At 38.6% G+C, this 26,222-nt stretch overlaps 1 protein-coding gene across 2 annotated transcripts in view; it reads right to left on the bottom strand.

The window, feature by feature from the left end:
* Positions 1–26,222, bottom strand: part of arhgap23b (Rho GTPase activating protein 23b) — a 331,034-nt gene that overhangs the window by 194,120 nt on the left and 110,692 nt on the right. For both annotated transcript variants that reach the window (XM_079846080.1, XM_079846081.1), the window contains one exon: positions 696–720. In XM_079846080.1, the coding sequence (XP_079702206.1) occupies positions 696–720 (25 nt within the window). The remainder of the gene's footprint in view (positions 1–695; positions 721–26,222) is intronic.

Here is a 26,222-nt window from a genome sequence, read left to right on the forward strand (position 1 = left end):
CAGGTGCCATGGACTGCTCATGTTCGCATCAGTGGCATAACTTTAACCTTGAAATTACGGACCCCGGTGCACAAATATCATAACTGTCTATAATAGGCCTACTGTAATATATTGTATGTTATACTGTAATACATATATTCTAGAAATGTATTAAAGAGAAAGACGCTTTCAGCCTTACTCAAAGGCAGCGGTAACAGGCCAGTGGGCTCGTTACGCACGTCAATCCATTCCCGGCGTTCTTATTTTGCTTCTTATGTATTAAATATACAGGCAATTAGTTTATGAAACCTTGATCAAAATTAAAATACAATTTATAGAAAACGAAATTCACTTTAAAGAAATGATTTCTGCAAAACATAAAAGATAAATTTTATCTTCTGTTGAAATGCTGTCTTTTGAGCAACAAAAAGAACTAGCCCTTCTCCAGCTGGAACACCATAAAATGCAGTTCCAGATAGAGATGGAAAAACAAAAAATAGAACAAGTGACTTTATTTGTGCAACAAGGTTTAGAAAAAATAAAATTAGACCATCAGCAACAGCACCTTATGAAAGAAAGTACGGTGAAAACTTTGAGTGACAATTATATGAAGTGGTGTGGAGTGATCCGCTTCCTAACTTTAATCCTTCAGGATCACAACACTAAATAGTATTAATGAAGAGCAGAGCAATATTTTAAGGTTCAAATTCACTTACCTTTGCCATTGCCATTCTCCTCGTTCTGGAAAAAAGAAGGAAATGTCTAAGGTCAGTTGAACTGTTGAAGCCTGTATTGTAACATGTCCTTCACAGACCCCAGAAGTTCAATGCAGCTGGTTGGTAGCAGTTTAGCAGATGGTTTCTTATTCAACGTAACTTATAGAGCACATAGTACGGTACAAAAATGTCAATGGGATTTTTGGCAGTTATAAGTATGATGGCGTTACACCTGTCAGCTGCTAATGCCATTATGTACCAGCAGATGGCAGCCTCATCCCTTAATGTCACCATAGACTCTGTTATTCCCAGACTCCATTTCCCAGAACTCTCTGCTCATTATAATTTAACTGGTTGCAGCTGTATATTGTTTAATCATGTCATTACCTATGTCTATTTATACACCTTTTCGCGTTGTTGACAGAATGTCTGAGCAGTCTCGCTGTTCCTGATGTTTATCGCTGCCTGTGTCTTGGATTTCTAGTTACCGTCTCGCCCCTGTGGAGTTTTGTTTGTTTGGACTGATAACTTGTGCTCTGACGCTCTGCCTGGTTTTGGACTATGACTTTAGATTGTATATTCGCTAAACTGCAGGTGGATCCTCACCTGGGGCCTCATTTATAAACGTTGCGTACGCACAAAAGAAGGCGTACGCCACTCTCTACGCAATAATTGGTATTTATAAAAAGCAAACTTGACGGGAAAATGTGCGGTCCTTCACGCAAGCTCTGAAAAGAAAAGAAAAAAGCTCAGAAAAGCTCAGAAAAGAAAAAAGAGAAAGGAAGAAGAGGATAAGAAAAAACAAGACAGTGGTAAGTGATAAATTACACTGGATAAAATAGCTCTACTTGTCTTGTACAAAAATGGTGTAAGTGTGCAGCAGGTAGGCTAGCAAAAATATGTTTATGTTAGCTATCGTTACCTGCCTGACGGCAAATGCTGCTTGTAACAAACAGTTAGTGCAACTTTTTTTTCGAACGGACGGAATATGGTTACATACTGTAATATGTTTTTTAACAGGATAAGGAAGAAGCAGATCTGTTCCAGAATCACTGTTTATCGTATTTAATGACATGACATTGCTATAGCTTTGTAATAGGTTTTGATGAAAGTGGCATAGCATGCTATACTATTGTTTATGCTATGCATAAATAACCTGGAATAGTTAATATAGCATGCTATATTAACTATTATTATAAACATTATTTAACCAGATAGCTTTTCATAGCTTATCTTTATGTGCTAGTGTCGGGATATACGGTAGTGACAGTTTGCAAATATTACATTATTTTTATAAGTTACCAATGGATCTTGAACAATTACTTTATTCTGTGGCAATTTTTACAGTTACATTTTGAAGTACAGTATCAGGACAACCCACATGTTTTACTAGTACTGTTTATTAACTATTTAACAAGGTATTATAGTCATCTGTTGCTACTTTATAATAACCATCCAGATAATGTTTATAGACAGTTTACAAACCAACTAGTAACCCTTAAGTATTTCCAAAGTGTTAGGAATATCTGGTCCGTCTATCTATGTAATGTTTATAGATGTATAAAAAATGGTTACTTAAAGGTTTACAAACATTTTTTAATGATACAGTGGTGTTTTTTGCAAATGTTTTCAAATTGTATGCACAGTATATGCAACAACAGTATTTGCACTGTAAACCTTTTTATTTATATAAAGTGTGGGTGAACTTAAACTGTATGGCTATGCTGTGGTTCCTGAAGGCTTTGCGTACGTGCGGGTTGGGTGGGGGGTATTGGGGGGCCTCCATGTCCATTTTGCTTGGGGCCCCCAAATTTCTTCAAACGGCCCTGCCTCTCACAAATAACATGAAGACTTCACAAAGCAAGTATTGCAATTAACAGCCTACACGAACACCCGTTTGATCGATCTGCAGTGTAAAACAAACTAAATCAAACGAAAATTACAACAGAAATGCAAAAAAAAAGAAAAAAAAAGTGAAATATTGGTATGTTATGCAATTCATCCTCAAAAATAATATGGTAAACAGAACGAAATAATTTACAAAACTGATATTCTCGTCAATGTGTCCGTCTGGCGGAGCAGATATAGATAGACAGATAGATAGATAGATAATCAGGGAGATATATAGATAAATAGATAGGCTAGATGTATTAATTGTCCTCTGGGGAAAGTTGTTTTCATAGTAAAAATTTCTTCATCAGCTACGGAATCATGGTATTCATGCAAATGCCTTTAGTTTGTTTTATTTTCGATAAAATAACATATGACGTATGTCTCAACCATTCAGAAAGCTGCAAGAAATTACATTTGCACTGAACTATTTCCCATTTCCACGTAGATAATGGGGATAGGGATTAATAGGGATTCCCCAATAATTGCCGCCAGTCTCTCATCAAGAGGGGTCAGCTCCGGTGTCCCCTTTCCCCCACCCGTGGCAGACACACTGTGGCGATGGAGCGCTAGACGCTTTTTTGCCTCGACTTTGATGTCCGAGCATTTCTTTTTTTTTTTCGGCCACGGTCCGAGGTTGTGAGGCTACAGCATTTATGGCGTCTGCAACCTTTTGCACCTCAAGTGCCTTTTTGGCATTAGTAGGCCTAATGCCCTCACTGTGCCCTCCAAAAAATATTTTTCTCCTCTTTTCCACCTCGCCAACGATAATTTCTACTTCACATTGAGTGAAGTTACGTTTTTTTGATTTCCTCTCTGTATTTGCCATGATTTCGCAATCAATGAATATTAACTTGTGGGCGTTTCACGGACTATTTATGGGCAACTATGGGCGTGACATGAAGCCGCAAAAGCTGCGCTACATTTAGAATTGATTGTGATTTATTAAGGGAAAACTGCGTAGGATGTGCGTGCGCACGGTTTTATAAATCCGAATATTTCTGTGCGTACGCAAGTCCTATGTTTCATCCGTACGCCACTTCTGACGCAAATCCTACGCAAAGTTTTATAAATGAGGCCACAGGGGCCTCATTTATAAAACTTTGCGTAGGATTTGTGTGGCGCAAAAGTGGTACATGAAACAGAAGACGTGCGTAGCCTACCCACAGAAATATTCGGATTTATAAAACAGTGCGCACGCACATCCTACGCAGTTTTCCCTTCTAAATGTAGCACAGCTTTTGCGGCTTCATGTCACGCCCATAGTTGCCCATAAATATAGTCCGTGAAACACCCACAAGTTAATATTCATCAATTGCGAAATCATGGCAAACACAGAGGAAATAAAAAAAAAAAACGTAACTTCACTCAATGTGAAGTAGAAGTTGTCGTTGGCGAGGTGGAAAAGAGGAGAAAATGTTGTTTTGGAGGGCACAGTGTGGGCATTACTAATGCCAAAAAGGCACTTGAGTGGCAAAAGGTTGCAGACGCCGTAAATGCTGTAGCCTCACAACCTTGGACCATGGCCGAGATAAAAAAGAAATGGTCGGACATCAAAGTCGAGGCAAAAAAGCGTCTAGCGCTCCATCGCCAGAGTGTGTCTTCTTGCTGTCTGAAGATGCGTTCACTCCGAATCCTTCCATTCGCCACATCTTCTAAGAGCGCAAGATCAGCCATTGTGCGTCATTACACATTGTGATGGGGCATTTTATTTCCATCCATTTAATTGCATCTGACAAGCTACAGATGTCGGTTATAATCTACGCGGAAATGGGAAATAGTTCAGTGCAAATATAATGTCTTGCAGCTTTCTGAATGGTTGAGACATAGGGGAGAGCGGGACATAACGCTTTTTGACTTTCTCAGTTTGTGTAAATCCACTTGGGGTTCAAAGAATTTATTGTTTCCCACATTAATTGCACACGTCTAGTACAATTATGTGGTTTTGTTTCATTAATACAGTATATACTTTTTTCTTGATTTACCCCGAAAGAATGGAAGTGAAATGGGACAACATGCCCCATAGGTGGGGTACATTGTAACATGTGGTGGGGCACAATGTAACATGACCAAATAACAGCTTAAAATGTGACCTGATATAATCAAAAAAATATACAAGACAAACTTAAATATTTTGTCAACAAAATACAATTATTAACTTTTTTAAATATAATAATGGCATTTTAAATTTAAGTCAAATATAAGCATCTTTGAGTTTGACTACAAACACATCGCTAAATACAGCTATACAGCACAGTTCAAAACATAATAATAATGAATAATTTCTGAACATTAACTCTCAGTCATTATTCACCCTTTTCCCATGGTTTCTCAAAAGAATTCATAAAAGTATAGAATATAATGGCATATTTCTAATAAGGGCTCATTGTAACACAGAGTTACAACGCACCCCATCTGCACAACTGGGATTTAACCCGCGGCTCGTGTCTTCTGCTGGTTAGATCAGCATTAAAGAACATCTCAAGTGATAAATAACAGATATAAGATTAAAATAATATCGGATTTGTCTTATTTTAAATAAACACAAAAAACAGATGTAAGCTTAAGTAAGAAATTTACTTTTGCTATGGTTAAATACATGTTCAGTGATATCTTCCAGAGATTTTTTAATTTTGGCGCTATTTTTTTCTCTAAATAATGTTGATATGGTAACTAGTAAATACACTAAGTTTCGTCATTCTGGCATGTGTGGAAAGAGTTAAAACATGCGCACACAACTAACCCCGCGCTCCCCTACGTCATACGTTATTTTATCAAAAATAAAACTAAAGGCATATGCATAAATACCATGATTCCGTAGCTGATGAAGAAATTACTATGAAAACAACTTTCCCCAGTCGACAATTAATACATCTATCTATCTATTTATCTATCGATATATCTCCCTAATTATCTATCTGTCTATCTAATTGCATCTATATCTGCTCCGCCAGATGGACACATTGACGAGAATATCAGTTTTTATTTGTACATTATTTCGTTCTGTTTACCATATTATTTATGAGGATGAATTGCTTAACATGCCAATATTATTGCAGAACATATTTCACTTTTCTTTTTGCAAATATGTGTTAATTTGCATTTCTGTTGTAATTTTCGTTTGATTTTGTTTGTTTTACGTTTGATCGATCAAACGGGTGTTCGTGTAGGCTGTTCATTGTAAGACTTGCTTTGTGAAGTTCCTATCCATACAATTTAATCAATATTTCCTTCTGCCGGCTATGGAAGCAAATTGTCTGGGGTTTTGCCACAGACAATTTGAATCCCCATTTTAGGATCCACTGCTCCACCTGTTTTACTGCCCCTTGCATCTACTTCTGAAGAAACTGCAAATTCCTTCCTCTCACTCACAGCTCACAGTACAACATCATCTGCATATAGTGACCTTCCAACTGAGCCATCTACCTCCTCAAAAGTATCATTATTTATAATATTGAACAAAATAGGACTGCATACACTGCCCTGTGGAATTCCATTTTCTACGTTGAATACATCCGGATATTCTTTACCTACCCTTACTTGAATTTGCAGGCCAAATTAATAGCTTCTTACCCAATTAAATGTCTTCCCTCCTACACCAATCTTAAGCAACTTAATGAGAAGTCCCTCCCTCCTTCCATACCATATCATAAGCCTTTTCCACATCAAATAACACTGCAATAATCTTTTCTTTATTAGTTTTAGCTTTTTGGATTTCTGACTCTAGGTATAACACTGAGTCCATGGTGTTTCTGCCTTTGCGGAAGCCACTTTGGTGAGTGGAAAGCAGATTTTCCCTTTCTAAAAGGTAGTTAAGGTGGCCTATTTTTGGAAATTTGAAATGTAGTGCTTTGAATGTTGGGAGAACATGATAGGCTAGCCTACAACACTGGACAAATTGCTTTATCAGATCATTGAAAAACCCTAGGCCTAGGCTACTGTATTTGTTTCCAAGTGTGCAAATATGTTCTGTTTAGCTTAAAGTCTAAAGGGTTTTAGATCTTACACAGCAGATTGGGACAGTTGCCGTATCCCAATTTACTTTTGCCCAGGCTTTGCAAAAGTGGTTGCGCTATGCACCAGACCGGGCAGGAGGGACTGGACCACAAATCATTCAGACGTCAGAGGACCATGAACTGTAAATAGGCTAAAGAGGACAAAAAATGAAATAATAAATTAATTTGTTTTTACCTTAAATAGTGTGGTGTGGTCAGTGTTTTAGGCTAGGCTATAGGCATACAAGCTTTCAAATGTGCCATCACTTTTCAACATCCTGGCTGTAGATAAATCAGGATATTCATTATAGGCTATTTAATTTATGGCATTACATTTTCGTATGTCTAGCAATCATTTTCTAGGGCTTAATAATGATTGAAATTTCATTGAAATCACATTGATCCTTAGTTCAGTTGAAATTTCAACATTGTTTCAATATTCCTGATAATTGAAATACCATTGATATTCGGTTGATCTATGGACAGGATTTCGACATTGTTTCAATATTAGAACAGGGTGCAAAATAATGTTGAATCGACATCAGATTTCGATGTTGATTCAATGACTTAATGTTAACAACATAATGTTGATTTAACATAGTTTCAATGACTATTTGCTATCTGGGGAGGCTATAGGCCTATAACTTGATGGGTCTGAAGTTGGCTTTCCCGGCTTGAGTATTGGCACTATAACTGATTGTTTCTAAGATGATGGAATGCACCCAGAATCCCAAATGTAGTTAAAGAGTCTCAAAACTAAATCAGTGTGTGATCAGACATATGGGCCAGCATATCTTAGCACACATCATCCTTTCCTGGAGTCGTTTGTCTAGTCTTTGAGAGCGCTCTCCTTAACTCAAACAGGTTGAACCGGAGGTCGAGGTCTTCCTCTATCGCAGGCTGGTGTTCTAATATACCTGGATGTTGGGCCAGGGTGCAGCCTTTACACTGCCTTGCTACTGATGAAAGATTGTTAGAACTGTGAACTGTTACACATGTAATGGCTAAAGGTTTGGCTTTATCTACATTGTTGATTGCTACGTCATCATTTTTAATTAGCACTGGCATCTCATAGTTCCTCTTTATTCCACTCATGCATCTGAACATCCCCCAGATCTCTGTTAATCGAGTCTCTCTCACAATTTTAGAGCAAAATTGTCTCCAATATACTCTTTTAGCTGTTCTTATTGTTCTGCGAACCACTGCTTGAGCCTTCTTATACTCAACTAGAGTCTTCATACTGTGCTCGCACTTTACCTTCCTAAATGCTTTGCTTCTGGTTTTAATTGCTTCATCACAAGTATCATTCCACCATGGTACACACTTCCTGCTACTATTTCCTTTGCTCTTTGGAATAGTTTATTTTGCTGTTAGAACAATAGCTAAGACAACAGCTGCATTTAACCCTTCCGCATCTGTCAATTGCTCTGAGAGTAGATCTGTGCCACGAGCATCTGACTGAAATTGAAAAGCCTCCCAGTCAGCCTTTTCCAGTTTCCACCTCGGGACACTTGTCCCTTTATCCTGACATATTTCTAAGCCAACTTTGATGATTATGGGATAGTGGTCACTTCCCAATGAAGACTGATTAAGAACTTCCCACCTGCTGATGCCTGCAGTCTCACTCAAAATTAATGTAAGGTCTATTACACTTTCTGTGTTGTTTGTAGTGTTGTAGCGAGTTCCTTTTCGATCATTCATACAAACCAGACTTATGATCAATAAATTCCTCCCCCACAAGCCCATTTCTATCAGTATTTGTACTACCCCATAATGTACGGTGTGCATTAAAATCCCCACACCAAATAATTTCCCCTTGTGTATTCACCTACACCATTCATGACATCTACAGTAAGCTGTTGCACGGGTTGTAAAAATTGATTACTGTTAAGCTCTCATTACCTGACCAAATTTGGACAGCTATAGCCTCTTGGTTTTTATTTAGGTTTACGATACTGTAATTGATCCCATTTTGTATAAATGCCACTACACCTCCACCTTTGCCTTGTTCCCTGTCATTTCTCACCGAAGTATATCCTTGGATAACAAAATCCCATTGTGGCTGTAACCACGTTTCCTGTATGCATTTGATTTGAGGTTTACAATGTAGGGTAGAAATAAATTGCTTAAATTCCTGGCCATTAGCGATAAGGCTTCTGGCATTCCATTGCAATATAACTATTACCATCAGTAGCCACCAGGCCATGACTGTGAACTAGGGGGTCCCTAACTTAATGTTTCTTCTACTGCTTCCCAGCTGAGCCCTTTTACTCCTAGATACTTCTCTGCAGCCTTAACAACGATTTTTATTTTCTGTTTTCCTGTCTGTTTGGGCAGAACAGTTGATGACATCCACCATAAAGAGCACATTTTGGTTTACAACCAGCGTATCTTCCCTAATTTTAGTACAACTGCCACATTGTCTTTGTACAACGTTCTAACCACTTCTTTCTGGATTGACTGTCACTTCCTTATGGGACACTTTCTTAACTGCTTCGGCATATGTAACAAAACTAGAGGTCTTTCGTAATTCGTGGAAAGAGAGCATGATCGCATACAGAAAGGCCATAAAAACTGCTAGATCTGTTTATTTCTCAACTCTCTTAGAAGAAAACAAACACAACCTCACTAGTTTTTAGCTAAATTAACCAAAAATAAAGCTTCAACTTCTGATGTTTGTAAACAGCACAGCAGTAATGACTTTATGAACTTCTTTACATGTAAGATTGATAATATTAGGAAGAAAATTTTAACCATGCAGCCGTCTACTACAGTATCACATCAGACAGAGTATTATAGTGTCACTGAGGAAAAATTACACTCATTCAATGCTATAGGAGAAGAAGAATTGGCTAAACTCGTTAAATCATCAAAATCAACAACATGTATGCTCGACCCTGTACCGACTAGGCTATTAAAAGAGATGCTACCAGAGGTCATAGATCCTCTTCTTAATAATATTAATTCATCTTTGTCATTAGGATATGTACCAAAAACTTTTGTTGGCTATTATTAAACCACTTATTAAAAAAAACACAACTTGATCCTACATAATTAGTCAATTACAGGCCAATCTCAAATCTACTTCTGTCAAAAATACTTGAAAAGGCAGTATCCTCACAATTATGTTCCTTTTTAGAAAGAAATGGTATCTATGAGGAATTCCGGTCAGGATTTAGACCGTATCATAGTACTGAGACTGCTCTCATCAGAGTTGAAATGATTTACTCTTATCATCCGATCGTGGCTGTATCTCTCTATTAGTGTTACTCGATCTTAGCGCTGCATTCGATACCATCGATCACAACATTCTTTTGAATAGACTCAAATTATGTAGTTATTAGTAGAATTGCATTGGCATGGTTTAAATCATACCTATCTGACCGTTATCAGTTTGTAGCAGTAAATGAAGAGATGTCACACCGATTGCAAGTTCAGTATGGAGTACCACAAGGCTCAGTGCTAGGACCATTGCTACCACTTTGAGATATCATTAGGAAGCATGGCGTTAGTTTTCATTGTTATGCTGACGATACTCAGCTCTATATTTCTTCACGCCCTGAAGAAACTTACCAATTCACAAGATTAACAGAATGCATAGCTGATATAAAAAATTGGATGACCAGTAATTTCCTGCAACTCAATTCAGAAAAAAAATAATTTTTAATTATTGGACAAAAAAGCTCCACAAGTAGTAACCTAGAATATTGTCTAACACTTGATGGCTGCTCGGTCAAGTCCTTGTTTTCAGTGAGGAACCTGGGTGTGCTCTTTGATACCAAGCTCTCATTTGAAAGCCACGTTTCTAGCATCTGTAAAACTGCATACTACCATCTTAAAAAATATATCTAAATTACGGCACATGCTCTCAATGCAAAATGCTGAACAGTTAGTTCATGCGTTCATGACCTTGAGGCAAGATTATTGGGTCTACTGGGTGGTTGCCCTGCTCGCTTAATAAACAAACTCCAGCTGGTCCAAAACGCAGCAGCTCTAATTCTTACTAGAACCAGGAAGTATGACCATATTAGCCCAGTTCTGTCAACACTGCACTGGCTCCCTATTAAACATTGCATACATTTCAAAATCTTGCTTATTACTTACAAAGCACTAAATGGTTTAGCTCCCCAGTACTTGAGCGAGCTTTTAACACATTATACTCCATCACGTCTACTGCGCTCTCTAAACTCTGGCCAGTTGATACTACAGAGAATATCGCAAACAACTTCAAGCACTCGTTCCTTTTCCTATTTAGCACCTAAACTCAGGAACAGTCTTCCTAGCATTGTTCGGGAATCAGACACACTCTGTCAGTTTCAATCTAGACTAAAACCACATCTCTTTACTATGGCATACACATAAAACACTTTTTCAATTAAATTATTATTAGGCTGCATTAACTAGGTCAGCCAGAACCGGGAACACTTCCCATAAGTGATGTACTTGTTACATCATAAAAAAGGATGGCATCTTTGCTAATGTTAGTCTCTCTGTTTTATCCCGAGGTTTACTGCAGTCAGCCGGATCCGGGCCGTATCCAGATCAGATGGTGGACCTGCGCCCACACATGACCACATGACGGAATCCTCAATAAATCCATCTCCGGTGTGATGACTCCGATCGTTCGAATATTGCATTTGAATAATTGTTTAATCAATATGTCATCCTCAATAAACCGGTCTCCAGCCTGACGGTTCCGATCTTTCGAATATTGCAATTTAATAATTGTTTAATTAATACGGCATCCTGAATAAACCCGTCTCTGGCGTGATGACTCCGATAATTCAAATATTCCTATTTAATAATTATTTAATCGACACATCATCCTCAATTAACCCATCTCTGGCGTGTTGCCTCCGATCTTTCGAATATTCCTATCTATTATGACCTCTGACCTGTAAAGTTGCTAGAATAATAATCTGTTTGTTAACTGGCCAGAGGAGAACTGGCACCCCCACTGAGTCTGGTTTCTCCCAATGTTTATTTTTCTCCATTAGGTCACCTGATGGGGTTTTGGTTTCCTTGCCACTGTCGCCTTTGGCTTGTTCAGTTGGGGACAATACATTCCTCAACTATATATCCAAATACAGCTAATTAGTAAACTAAATGAACCATATAAACTAAATTACTGATCTAATTACTGATCTAATGCCCACATTGTCTCTCTATCATAATTGAAATGAGCTAGATGACATGCTTATTGTCTGACTTCATAACTCATAAAGCCAATAAAGACTTTGTCAGGAAACTGCTTTCCTTCAAACTTCAATATTACAGACAAGCTATCACATCTTTCCCCAAAACGGGTGGTTTTTAGACGCCTTGCCTCCACAACATTAGCGCCAAGCCGCCAACTACACTCTTTTTGATTTTTTCTACTGTCACCATTGTCGGAATGCCAGTAATAACACCTCTGATCATCTTGTCCTCCATGACTGAAACCACAATTTTCTTCCCATCTAAACGTTTAAGCTCGATGGCTTTCATTTGCTGCACATTATCTTTACACACTATCAACAGTGATCCATTTCTTAAGACTTTTGTGTGCTCAATCTCACCCATTATTTTATTTAAGAACAATGTTAACTGAATCGGGTTCCACTCACCAAAAGACGCGCATTGCTGATCGTGGTTTCGAGTCTCGATGCATCTGCCTTCTTCAGGGAACACAAGAACGCGCAGTGATCTTAGATCATTTAATCCAGATATTTTAATCCAATCCGCAAATTCGTTTGAAGAACCAAATTAGCCAGAGATCAGTTATCACGATTAAAAGATCTGGGATCTGTCAAATCATCTCAGATGTAATAAGCAACGTACGAAGAACAGGCCCCAGGTGTTTGTGCGGTTATTCCGTGGTTACGTCCAGCTCCCTGTCTTCACAAGCCCTTACCGGCTAGGAATTGTGTCTGCGCGTTTCAACGAAAATGTAAGTTCTCTGCTTTTGCACATGAGCAGCATTCAGCTTTTTTTTCCTTAGGCACTGGCCGTAATGAACTCTCATTGATTTGCGTTCTGTCTATTACAGTCACTGGTTTAGAGTGTGATCACTATAAGCTTGCTGAGTGCTGTTTGTTGTGCTGAGAATGTAAGTTCACTGGCTTCCTTTCTTTCTCACGTGTGTACATCTGTGTCACAGAACGTTTGTTCATATGTATGTGGTTATGTTGACTTGCCACGTCTGTATTATAGTTTGGCCTGGGAATGTACGAGTAAAAACTAGACGGAATAAAGCGATCGCTACAGTATTGTAACAAGCTCTTGGTTCGGTCTGCGTTCATACAGGTTGGTAATGTAGGCTACTTTAGCATCTTGTCCCTTTCCGACTGCTTCTATTCAATTGAAGACATTTTGTGGCTTAAGTAACTTTTAGCCCATTGATGCACAGGTTACAAATTAGGCATAGTTTTGATTTGACCTGTATAATATTGTAACTGTTTTCTTTGCAGGAGAACCGTCATATGCTATCCTGGCCACTGTTTTTCCTGTGCTCTGTTTTAGTATTTAGTTGTGTGTGTGTGGGCGGGAGGCTCACTGTGTGGCCCATCAGTCTCTCTCTTGTGTGTGTTGCTGTATGTTTTATGTTTGTGAATGTAATGTTTGTATCTTAGGCCATTGGGTTAGTGCAATATTCTGGAGGGGTAACAATTTTGTTGTGTGGTCACTGGTTTGCTGAATGTAAATTACTTTTTTTTTTTTTTCTGTTTTTCTTATGCATGTGATTTGTGATGTGCCTTATTTATTCTGTTTGTTTATTGAGTTTTGTTTATTTATTTTTTATTGAGTATTATTCATTCAAACACCCTGATTTTGCACTTTGTTGTCCCTGAGCTTGTTGCCTAGAGGCCTAATGTCTTTTTCATGTGTGTCTAATTTTATGAGATTTCATGTGTGTCTGATTTGATTATATTACTCCAGTCCCTCTCTCTCCTTTATTTCCCTTTATTGGGATAGCCTGCTTGGAAACATCTAAAATTCAGATTGTTGGTTCTCAACTTGTGACTGGTATTAAAAGGCCCCCCAGAGGGTTACATGAACAAATGTATGTTCAATACACTAGCAATAGCTGCTATTAGCAAGCACCATAAGTTAAGTTATTTAGTGAATATTATACAATTCAATACATGTTATGGAACTTATCCTTGCCAAAAACATGCCAAGGTGGAGATGGGTTTTTCAATAACTCAAACACACCCCCACTGCAAGTACAGAGTGCTGAGTATGCTTGTAGCTATAGCCATGTGCACGCTTAAGGGCTTTGCTGACAACTCATTCCTAACACATGCAGACAAAAGTAATGGGCTTTACATACCAATTGCCTTTTCTGTTTTGACCCTCTAATGCCGAGTTCACACTGCCCGATTTCAGGCCCGATTTTGACTCGCCGACAGGTTTTGCGAAATCGCAGACAAATGCCCGAAATCAGGCAAATGTGCTCGTGCACGAGGGTGACAATTACACAGTGGGAATTATCGAAGACGTTACAGGGTAAGTACAATACAAATACCTTTATTTGAAAAACAACTTATTTCAAGAGATTTACGTCCTTTCTTATTCATTTAAAATATTTGAATACAAAAGTCCTAACAGAAAGTAGCACGTTTTGTCCTTTTTTTTTTTTTTGCTTGGTTTCTTCCTCCTCTTGTTCCTCGTCTCCTTTTTCATTCTTTCCACTGATGAATCTTAAGAAGGAATCTCATGTCTCTTGCTATTCTATATTAGCCTACTAAAAGAAAATACAGTACACCCAGAAATCTTCTCCAAATGTACTCATATTTTTGCTTCCGAGAAGTGCGTGCATGAGAGTCGAGTTCACGTTTGATGTAAATGTTAAGCATGTTGTGAAGCGCAATGTGAAGCTCATTTTGTCTTTTGGTTCTCTCAGCCCTGGTTTGGGAGTTCTCCCAGCTTGTTCTTGACACATCAACTGAGCAGAACTTTTTTCTTGTGGGTGTCCGAGAACTATTGTGTGATTGGCCAGAAATTTAAAGTGGGCGGGGTTACAGAAATGTTTGGCAGAACACACTTTGTTCTTGTTCTTGCCACCTCGAGAAAACAAACAAATTTCTTTGTTCTTGCAGGATATGTACCAAGCTTAACACTTTACATTTACGTCAAGTGTGAACTCAACCCTCTCATACACACGCTGGTGACATTTGGTCTGAAGCGATAGTCTACGGTTTAAAAAGTTTAAAGAATTGTTTGTTTTATTTACTAACACTTATCGTTTCGCTTCAGAAGACATTGATTCATCCATTGGGGTCTGTATCAGGGATCAAGGATTTTTATTGTCATTCCAAAATATGGTACATGAGCTGGAACGAAATTAAGTACTGAGGTCCGGTTCAAACCACTCACAAATAAATAACAACTATATCACTCATTCATCACAAACTGATACCCAATCATACAAACACATAGGCAATATACACACTTAAATCTGAAAAATTAGCAGTATAGCAATAAAGTGGAACGGAGCAAAAAAATTTAGTTTGTCAGTTCTGGTGTGTGGCAGAGTTAATAAAGCTTCTGGAAAGAAGCTGTTCTTTAACCTGGTTGTCCTAGTTCTGAAGCTGCGCAGCCTCCTGCCTGAGGGGAGAAGGACAAATATTCTGTTGCCAGTGTGAAAGGAGTTCTTCATAATGCTGGCAGTTTCCATACAACACTGTAACCAGTGATGGAGTACTCGAGTCCTTATTCTCTGGACTCGAGTCCGACTCGAGACTCCGTTCTCTGGACTCGTGACTCGACTTGGACTCGCGGACTGATGACTCGTACTTGGACTCGAGTCTCGAGGATATATAAAATCGCACTTGAGCATTCATCAAATTAATTACGTTGTTTCTGACTAAATAGGTTATCAAAATTTGATATAAGTTGTTACACTTTTCCTGTTTCGGGCTCCCAAGACCAGGTGTCCTGACATTTCATCCTACCCGTCAGATTGTCCAGAAGCCCAAGGCTTACTGCGCATGCTCACATCAATATTTTTTATTTTTTATATTTACATTTTAAGGGTAGGTTTAGGGTAGGGATAGGGGTAGGTATGGATATTAATGGATATTAATAAAGCAAATCACATTAATATGATTCTGGTAGCACAATCTGATAGGTAGCATTTTACATCCATATATAATATTTATTTATTTAAAATATTTACATAGTTTTAAGGGTAGGTTCAGGGTTCAGGAGTAGGTATGGATATTAATAAAGCCTCAAATCAGATGAATATGATGCTGGTAGCACAATCTGGCAGCATTTTTTGCTGTCGAATCGTGCTACCTACTGTTTTAATGGGAGGTAGCAAAATCTGACAAGGTAGGACAAATCGACAGAACACCGGCCGTGATCTATTTTTCCCCTCACAGACACTGTTACCGCTCGCTCTCCTTGCTTGACCACACACTCACTGACTGACGTCACTCACTTTACGTTCCTGTTCACGTTACATTCTTGTGCATTATTCGCGGGCTAAATGTTGACATTTGTCGTGAAGTTCGCCTACACGGATTTTGCATCTAATGCTGAAAAGAGCAGCGCTAAATGTTGTGTGTGTAATCGCACAATTGAGGAAAAGACTGGGACAACTTCAAACTTGAACAGACATCTGTCACGGATGCACCCAGAAAAGTAAGTAAAATGCTTTCCATTGGCTAACATTAGCTTAAAAAAAACTATTATTGCCTAATGCATATATGAATATGATAATAAACAGAGGAAGCTAGGGTTGGGCGATGTCTGCCTATTTGGCATCAGACGTCAGCGATGTCTACGTACAGTGAAGCGAATGTACAGTGACGTGACAATAACTGCCAGATTCAAACTGTGCCCACTGCAATGGATGGCGCTGAGCCAAAGACGGACGCGCTCAGCGCTTAATCCCGCTTATGTTTATTTTAGATTTCAGATATTTAAATACATATCATTTATAGCAAAACAATACATTTATAGTTTGTAAAATTCACAATGGTGTCTATGGAAGCAGCAATAAACAATCCTTTCAAATATATATTTGCCGACATGACATACACTACAGGCCTAAAGTTTGGATGTTTTGAAAGAAATTTCTTCTGCTCATCAAGCCTGCATTTATTTGATCAAAAATACAGAAAAAAAATGTAATATTGTGATATATTATTACAATTTAAAATATTTGGTTTTCAATTTATTATACTTTAAATTATAATTTATTTCTGTGATGCAAAGCAGAATTTGTCACAATGTCACATGATCCTTCAGAAATCATTCTAATATTCTGATTTATTATGAGTGTTGGTAACAGTTCTGCTGCTTAATATATTTGATGAATAAAAGGTTCAAAAGAACTGCATTTATTCAAAATAAAAACATATTTTCAAATAATATAAATCTCCTTTACTATCACTTTTTATCAATTTAACACATCCTTGCTGAATAAAATTATTGATTTATTTCAAAAAAAGAAAGAAAAAAAAATGACTGACCCCAAATTACTGACCAGTAGTGTATATTGTTGTTACAAAAGATTTCTATTTTTAAAACATTTGCTTCCTTTTTTTTTTTTACTTTTTATTTGTCAAAGTATCCTAAAAAAGTATCACGGGTTATGAAAAAATATTAAGCAGCAAAACTGTTTCCAACACTCATAATTTATCAGAATATTAGTGTAACAGATCTCCACTGGAGGCAAGTTGAAGGACCCAAGTGCAGTTTTATTCACAATTAAACATAAATCTCAACATAAATCAAAACAAAGACTTGGCATTTAACTATAACAAAACTCACCAACAGAGGGTTACAACATTCAATACTTGACAAAGACACATCTCTCTCTCTCTCTGATTTTTATGGCGGGTCGCAACCAACTTGTTCAGGTGCATGCCGCCACCTACTTTACCGGGGTGTGCAACTTCTGAGCTTTATGTACTTATGTATTTATAAAAAAAAAAAAAAGAAAAAAAAAAAATGTGTATTAATACACACACACACACACACACATCTATATTCTGTGTTCTAATCCTGTATCTTTAAGAAAGGTAAGGAGACCCCTACTACATTCCCACATTTCCTCATTCATCCCCAAAATCCCATTCAAACTCCATTCTTGTTCCAACTCATATATCGTATCCTGCAAGATTCTCCTTTCTAAATTATATTTTTTACACCTCATTATGACATGCTCCACATTTTCTGGAACATTACATGTATCACATTTATCTGAACTGCTTTTCCCCATTAAAAACAGGGTTGATTTTAAACCAGTATGCCCAAGTCTTAATCTTGATATAATCACTTCTTCTCTTCTATATTTCCCTTTAAAAGCCTTTACATTAATCGATTTCTGAATGTTATAATAGTGTCTCCCTTTATTATCTACGTCCCACTTTTTTTGCCATGATTCTCTCACTGCTGTTTTAATCAATGATTTAGCTTCACCTTTCCCAAAGGGAACTTTCATTATTTCTTCATCCTTTAATTTTAGTGCATTCTTTGCAGTCAAATCTGCCTTTTCATTTCCCATCACCCCAATATGAGCTGGAACCCAACAAAATTGTATATCAATTCCCATTCTCTCGATTCTTAGCATTATCATGGATATTTCTTTAAATAAATCATCTCTTACTGTTTCATTTGAATTCAAACTATAAAGTGCTGCAACAGAGTCAGAACAGATGATTATTCTTTGAGGTCTTACTTCTTCTACCCATTGCAACCCTAAAATTATGGCTACTACTTCAGCTGTAAATACAGATAATTTATCATTAATTCTTTTACATATGGTTACATCAAACTCTGGTATGTACACTCCTACTCCTACATGATCATTCCTTAAATCTTTAGATCCATCAGTAAATATGGGTATGTAATGGTAGTAGTTCCGCTTAACATATTCATGAACCAAATATCCAATATTATCAGCATTCCTTTCAGTCCATTGTAGCGACAATGAGTCAGATAAAATAATAACTCAACGGGGAACTGAATTAAAATGAAAGACTCGAATGACACTATATATTATAAATAATTCAGAATTAATGTTTACACCTTAACTTATTCGTCCGCCGATATGTAAGGACTTAAAGGGGGCTCTGTTAAAGGGAAACATGTATATTTAGCTCAAATGAATGAATCTAATGAATTCATAGGGAATTTTGAGAGATCTATTTTACAGCCGAGCAAATGACTCTTCTAGCGTTCATTTGAACGGACCGTAAATATCAACTCTGCAGCAGATATTAATATCCGAACAATAGTGAAACACTATTTAACAGCCAGGTAACTTAGATCGGCAGTTCAAGACATTAAATTGATAAGCACATAACACAAGAACAGTTATCTTTGAATACAAACGGAACTTTATTGATTAATCTAACACATCAAACTAATATCTAACATAAACACACACGCTCGCACATTCACACGTTGCAGAAAGGAAGAAGGTGAGGAAAGAATAAGTTCTAAGAGAGAGAAATTATGAAATCCTAAGCAATCTATGCATTTATGAAACATGACCTGAAGAAACCATTGATCAGTAATTTAACCTCCTATCGTTTCTTAGGCAGGGTTATTACATTTGATCTAATGCACCAGTTCAGCTTGGAATCAAAAAGGCGTTACTTGCGTTTGGGTTTCGCGTGTCGTCTGTCAAGGGGGGATTCCCTTTTCCTGGCTGTACAGGGGTTTTCCCGGATCTTTGATTCGCTGAAGGTCTGGTCGACGTCTGGGGAAGCCAACCACGTGGCGTGTTGGCGGCTGGATGAAAGTCTTGTAGGCGTTGTTTGAAGTTGGAGCGCGCTGTTAGAAACTCGTTGTTGAGAGACTTTTGCGGCGAAACTTAACAGAACCCGAGACTTAACGGAAATAAAATAAACTTTAAGTAAAAGAAAGGAAAGTGAGAGAAAAGCAGATGGCCTGAATGAAATCGTTGTTAACCCATTTTCTCTGAAGTTGGTCTGTCACGATCGTCAGATCGTCTCCTGGGAGCTCCGTTCAGAACTCTCTCTGGTCATACTGCTAGGACTGAGCTCATCTCTGAACTGCGAACAGGCCGCGAACCAGCTCGAACCGAACTGGAACCGAACTTGAGCTGAACTCTGCACTGCTTCTGGTCTGAACTGTACACAGAACTGAACTTTTCGTTCGTGTTCTGAGACTAAACTCAAACATTTGCCCATCCCCTGGATGGGTTCTGGCCAATTAGGCTTCAGGGGTGACTGTCTCCACCCCTCCCACAAAATTGGGTTAACTATAGAATTTAGTTTCCTGCTCTTAAGCAGAGAGTAAATTTAGACCTAATTTCTTACTATAAGGACATGATCAATTCTATAAAGATTTCATTCAGCTCATCTGTTGGATTATATCCATACGTACACACCGGTATCAAACACAATGCTTTTTCATCCACTCATTCAATAGTTACATAATTGCATGAATTGTGAGTAATATTCATGCCCAATAGTCTAACTAACGTGTATTAGTTGTAAACACACTAACAAGCTACGTCGAAGGCTATTTGAAATGAAAAAGTCCAATAATCCGTGATTTGCTGCACTCCATATGTGACATTTTCTGTGAGCTTGCTTGGAGTTTTAGCTGTGTCGTGGAGTTCATTTACCGGTCATTGCAAAGACAGAGGTCTGGTTGTTTCTTTGTCTTGTGACAACCACGAGCCCTTTGTCCTCTTTTAACTGAGTTTGGTGGCGAGTCCATAGGAAGTCAGAACTAGTAGCTCAGGGGCAGAATCAAGCCCCCATCTCCCTCGTGATGATGATGACTTCCTGGAGCTGAATTGTGCTTTGTTGAAAAGGATGTTAATTTGATCGAATCATTGGAAGATTAACTCATTTATATGTCTGCGTCCATAATTGCTACATATCCCCCCTTCGTTAGGCGATGTGTTGGGATGAAGACATCGGCGAACGCTGTAGAAGCACAGGGAGAAGAAGCAGACACAATACACAACAAACAACAAGACAACACCTCCATGATTGGCCACTGTACTGGTGCAGGGCCTTAGATTATTCGAGTACTAACAGTTTTAAACTTTAAACTTAAGGTTAACTTGAAGTTTACGTTTTAACGTTCCTCGGTTTATCGTGTCGACGTAATGCAGTTTAACTTTGGTGTTGTTCTAATTTGGTTCGGTACGGTGACTCTTTGACCAAACTCTGTGTTTAACTTTTGTTTTGTTTGTTTTCTTCACTTCTAAATCGTACTAGGTTGAGACCGTTGTACCTTTCTTCATGACGTGGTGACATCATTTGTGGTACAAATGAGGTGACCTCTTAATCATGGAGCTCTCTAGCTCACATTGGTTCAAAGGTGGCCTGCCGATATTAGGCGTGGTGCATCAATCCCTATATCGTGACCTTGACCCTTATGGGGTAGACAGGCATTTTACCTAATAAAAGAAGAAGGAGAGGGAAGGAAGAGGTGAAACAAAACAAAACAGTTGAGTGTCTCTAGGTTTTGCCTACAACTACTCGTGCAGCTAAGGTGTCGTGTACCCTAACTTAATGAGAGGTGTTCTACCTGTTGGGTAGATTGTGCAATGTTTCCTATGATGAGTGTAGCCGGGTCCATGCTAAGCTAGTTTCTGAAGCTATTTTCTACCTGTGGGAAGAACATGTTTGCTGAATGTTTTCCCTGGCAGATGTGGTTAACTTCTGTATGTTAGCGAGTATGTAAGTTATGTAGTGTATGTAACGTTAGTGGATGTATGGTCAGATCTGTTCTAGTCTGTTTTTGGTCCCCCCTTTCCTGGAAGGCGTGTCAATCAGAATCTGACTCATCCCATTTCCTGTCCTCTTCATGGCATTTGAGGGATTCTCTCAATAGCTGCATGACTTCTTGTGAGTCGCTGCTTTGCTTGTGCCCACGGCCGTCTGGTTGTTTGGATCTGGCACTGGCATGAGAGTCTTGTTCTTGGGCGTACTCAGTGCTGTGCTTAACTGAGTGGTGCCGAGGTGGGTTTTGTCGTCGCTTACCCACGTTAGATGCTCTGGAATGTGTGGGATGACGATGGTCTTTGGCATCTTTAGGGTTTCTTGAGAAGCGAGGCTGGTCCCATGGCTTTTCCCAGCGGTTGGTGTGGTAGCTGTCATGGGAGTCACGTTCTCTGTACACTTTAAGATGGACTGAGATTCAAGATTCAAGATTCAAGAGTTTTATTTGTCACATACACAGTTATATACACAATATACAACTGGCAGTGAAATGTAAACAGGTCCGCTCCATGGACAGTGCAAATAACAGTTACAAGAAATTAAATAGAAATAGAATAAAATTAGAATAAAAAGTATTAACATAAGTAGAATTATAAATAAATCAAGTAAAAGATAAAAATAGGAAATAAGATAAAAAAAATATAAAAAAATATGTGGATATGATAAGTGAGATAAACTGTAGACTTAAAAATAAGTGGTTAACATAAAATATATAATATGTATATATAAAGAAGTATAATGTGCAAGGTTTATTACAGGTTGTTACGCAGTAACAATAGGAACGTAAAGTGCAGTGCAATTGCAGTATGTGGATGTTAATGTTAAAAGACTGTATGTTTATGTGTGTGCGGGGGTGAAGTGACTGTGGTGTAGTCATGCCACTGGGTGTCGTCCAGTGCAAGGCTTGGGTCTTGGCTGATGGAGTTTGACACTGTGGATGTTTTCAAACCTTTCTTTGAGGCCATCTTTTGTTTGATGTAGGCCTTGTGTGTCAGGTCACGCAGCTGTTGGATTGTCATCGTGTCTGGGCAGGCCATGATGCCTAGATGACGACTCACTCCAGGGTGCATGTTTCTCAGGAAGATGGTTTTGAAGTTCAAATCCTCTTCAAGTTCAGGTTCGTTATATGCACCAAAGTAGGCTTGTCGGAAACGGCTGTAGTAGGCTTGGGGAGTCTCTTGTCGACCTTGTTTGGTTTCCCAGGCGATTAACAGTCCGTGTTCAGACATGTTCAGACAAAGGTCATCTTTTGTGCAGGTTCGGAGTCTGCTTGGATGAGCTCTCTTTTGTTGGCCGGGACAAGTTCTGTGGTGAAGGCCGGTGACGCTTTGGGTTGCGGCCATTCACTTCTTCCGTTGTATGGCAGTTCTTGGAAGGAAGACTGTGTTCTACTCAGCAGTAGTGATGCTGAGGGAGTTCTATCCCTTCTTGGCTCTGGTCTCTGTTTAACAGCATGATTGAGTTCATATCTGACCGCGTAGAGCTCGTCGTTGGCGTCGTCTCGCTGTCGGATCAGATGGTCCATCTCAGTGCTGTACCTTTCAAGGTGGTCTTCCAGAGCATTGATTTTAGAGTTCTGGTCTTTACTATCAGCGTTGGCTTTCTCTAGCTGATGTTCAGCAGACTGGAGTTGGTTTAACAGGTGTTTATGTGCAGTCTTTGACTCTTGTTTGTCGCGTTCAGCGACTGCGAGGGCTTCTTGGAGCTTGTCAACTGGTTTTTTTGTTTCTTGCTCCACTTCGTCAGGCACTTTGAGTTTGTCTTGAGCTTTAGCCTTGAGCTGGTCTGTGCAGCGTTGAGTGTGCATCAGCTCTCCCAGGAACTCAGTGGTCTGACGCTTGAAGTCGTCCTGGACTTTCACTTCCAGCTTGTCTATGCGGTGTTGGGCACGTGTCAGCTCCTCTTGAAGGTGGATGATGTGCTTGTCGCTTAGTTTCAGCTGGGCTGTGAAGGCGTTGCTTAGGGAACAGGTGATCTTGGCTAGTTCCATTTGGTTGTTGTTCTGGCTTGAATCATGTGTCAGGAACCTTCTCAGAATCATGATTATTATTAAAAATAATAACAGTTCAATTGTCTTTGGTGTGAGGCAGTCTGTAATGCCTCTGAGACAGGCGTCCACATCTTCCCCTTGGGCAGTGGGGTTTGTCGTCTGCGACATGTTGGTACGCTGGGAGAAGAGACTGACACAGATCTGTGTGGGGTATAAGCCTGTGTGGTGGGACTGCTAAGTGTCGTTTCAGTGATTGTACACCAATAGTGCCGTGTGGTGACGACTGTGTTGGTCTCAGTGTAGACAGGTAGGCTAGTGATGTGAAGGCTTTGTCACTCAACTAGGTAAGGGAAAGAGAGAGAAAAGGGTTAAAACAAATCTCAATAGATTGAAAGAATTTTCTTTTCACTTGGAGAATTTCTTTTTTCTAAAAAGAAAATTCTATCAATGAAAAGCTGTTTCCAAATCGTGATGCGAGGACTATGTCACTCAGCTTAGTAAGGGAGGAAGAGAGAAAAGGTTAAAAACCTATTTCAATTGAAAGAAACAAAAATAACTTTCACTGGGAGAAAAAGTTCCTTTTTTTCTATAACTACTTCCTATCAATGAAAATCTTTTTTCAAAACAGAAACAATATTATTGTTTATGTTACAGAGTAAAATAATACAATAATAATGCTGATACCTCTTTCCTTAGTCTGACAGGATTGACGCCACACACCTTACAGGCGGACCGCTTACGCAGGGATGCGTTGAAGGCGACGGTGGCTCAACACTTGTCTCTGTTAAATGAACTTAGATATGTCAAAATTTTAAATTGCGTTTACAAATGCAGGGAAAGCATGGAGAACAAAGGAGGGTTTGATTACCAATCAAATGCCTACTGGTTTGTTTCTCTGGGAAGAATTATCTTTCTCTTTCCTTTAGAAATGATCAATGATTCTTCCAGGCTTGTTCCCTATAAATATGAAGAATAAAATTGAATAGAGCAGGACAGAACAGGGAAGACGTGAGGAGAAGGGAGGAAAGCAAGGAGATCCGGCCCCACAAATGGCTCTGAAGCCTTTGTCTGACTACGAGTATAAAGTTGATAGTTGATGGTCAACTAATCACCCAAAATAAATATTTAGTCAATGAGGATTGTCTCTGATTTATTTTGAAACTCGTAGGAATCTGGCACTGTCTCCTATTGAGGCTCAGGTGTGTTACAAAAAGGGAAGTTAAATAAAGAGATAAATGAGTAAATAAAATAGAGTGGCTAAGTGAATAGCTACAATAGGAAGAGGGGATAAAGGAGGGTATAACGCAATAAAAATAATGAATAAGTGTGAGTCCAAAAGGTTTTGGTAATAGATATCAATTTAGTGGTTCACTTGAACTTCTAAAGTTCCAGACGAATACCTAAAGTAATTGGGTCTCAATGAGAAATTCTGAAAATGAGTAAATTCCAGAATAGTTAGAATAACTTTAAAATCATTTTACATGACTTTGAGGAATGAATCTTGAATTTTTTCTTTCATTAAATTCAAACTTAACAATTAATAATTGCAAACCAGTATCTTTCCTCTTCAAGTAAAATGTAGGTAAAGTAACTAACAATTGTGAACCAATATTTCCCTTAAAGTAGAGTATAACGTAATGTATTAGAAAGATAAGGGAAAAGTAAGAAAGACCAACAGTGTACATAAAGTTGAGGTGTTTAAATGGTTAAATCACTTTAAAGTGACTCAAACAGACACTGCATTTACACGTATGTTAATACGGTTGATACCTAAAACTAATGCTAAAGCTTTAGCATTTAGGCTTCAATGTAAACAACTGCTTCGATTAGCTTAGCCTGTAGCTGTTAGCTACCGTAAGGTTTGTTTACAAATATGGCTTCGACGCACTGCGCATGCGCTGAGTTTATCCGGAAGCGCTGGTTGACTTCCGTGCCGCAGTTGTGACTATGGCGACAAACAAACGCTAGCGGCAAACATGTGAATTGCAGACAGGGTAAAGTTAGGAGTAACTAGAAAAGTCAGCGCTTTTCACCCTGTAAAGTTACACATAAGTTTAGCACGTGCAATCGAGTGTATTACGTGAAACGTCGGCACATTTCATCAATGAAAATCAAAATAAGGAACACCACTCGTAGCTGGTTTTGCTCTGTGGGGCTTTTCACTCAGTTTGTTAAGAGTGAGATTAAACTTTACAGTTACAGTTCAATGTTACAGTTTTGCGCTGTAAATAGAACACTATTGATCTCGGCGGATCTATGTGCATATAGAACCACAGGGTTTCTTCTACTGTTGATTCTATCAATGTCAGCTTTACTTGGGTTCAAATCATTCTCCTTTAAATCACACTGGGACACGCAGTGTTTTTACGAGATGATATACACACCGGCAAGCTTTAACTGCTTAACATTAGCTCAGGGAAGATATAGCTCTTCGAATTACAGTGGAACACGCACTGAATTAATAGCTATAAATAAGGCTTTAATACATCGATCCAGGACCACGCTTGATCTGACCGCGCTGTGAGGAGATTATTCCTCGCAGGGTATTTCAATTTATGCAGTTTAAGTTCGTTCAGTTCTCTGGCTGACTGATATACATATAACGTTAGCTATTTAATGACACTGGAACACGCAATGACATCAATTCGGCTATAAACGAGGCATTCTAGAAATTAAGGAACACGCTTAATTCTTACCTTATCGTATAGTGTGAGATCTCAGATCTTAAATTACTCTAATGCAGTTTCAGAACAGGGACAGACTTGGGTTACACAGCGTTTTGCATTCATTCAGAGCTTTCAAAGAGGCGCGCGCACTTACGTCACGAGCGCGCGCACACAGACAGACGCGTCTAGCGGTCTGATCTCTCAAAATGTAATTCAAAGATAAAATCTCGATTTATACGCTTATAATTTAGGTTAAACTGCCCGCATTCTCCACCAAAATA

The sequence above is a fragment of the Gobio gobio genome (assembly GCF_949357685.1).
Source record: "Gobio gobio genome assembly, chromosome: 20".
NCBI classification, from domain to species: Eukaryota; Metazoa; Chordata; class Actinopteri; order Cypriniformes; family Gobionidae; genus Gobio; species Gobio gobio.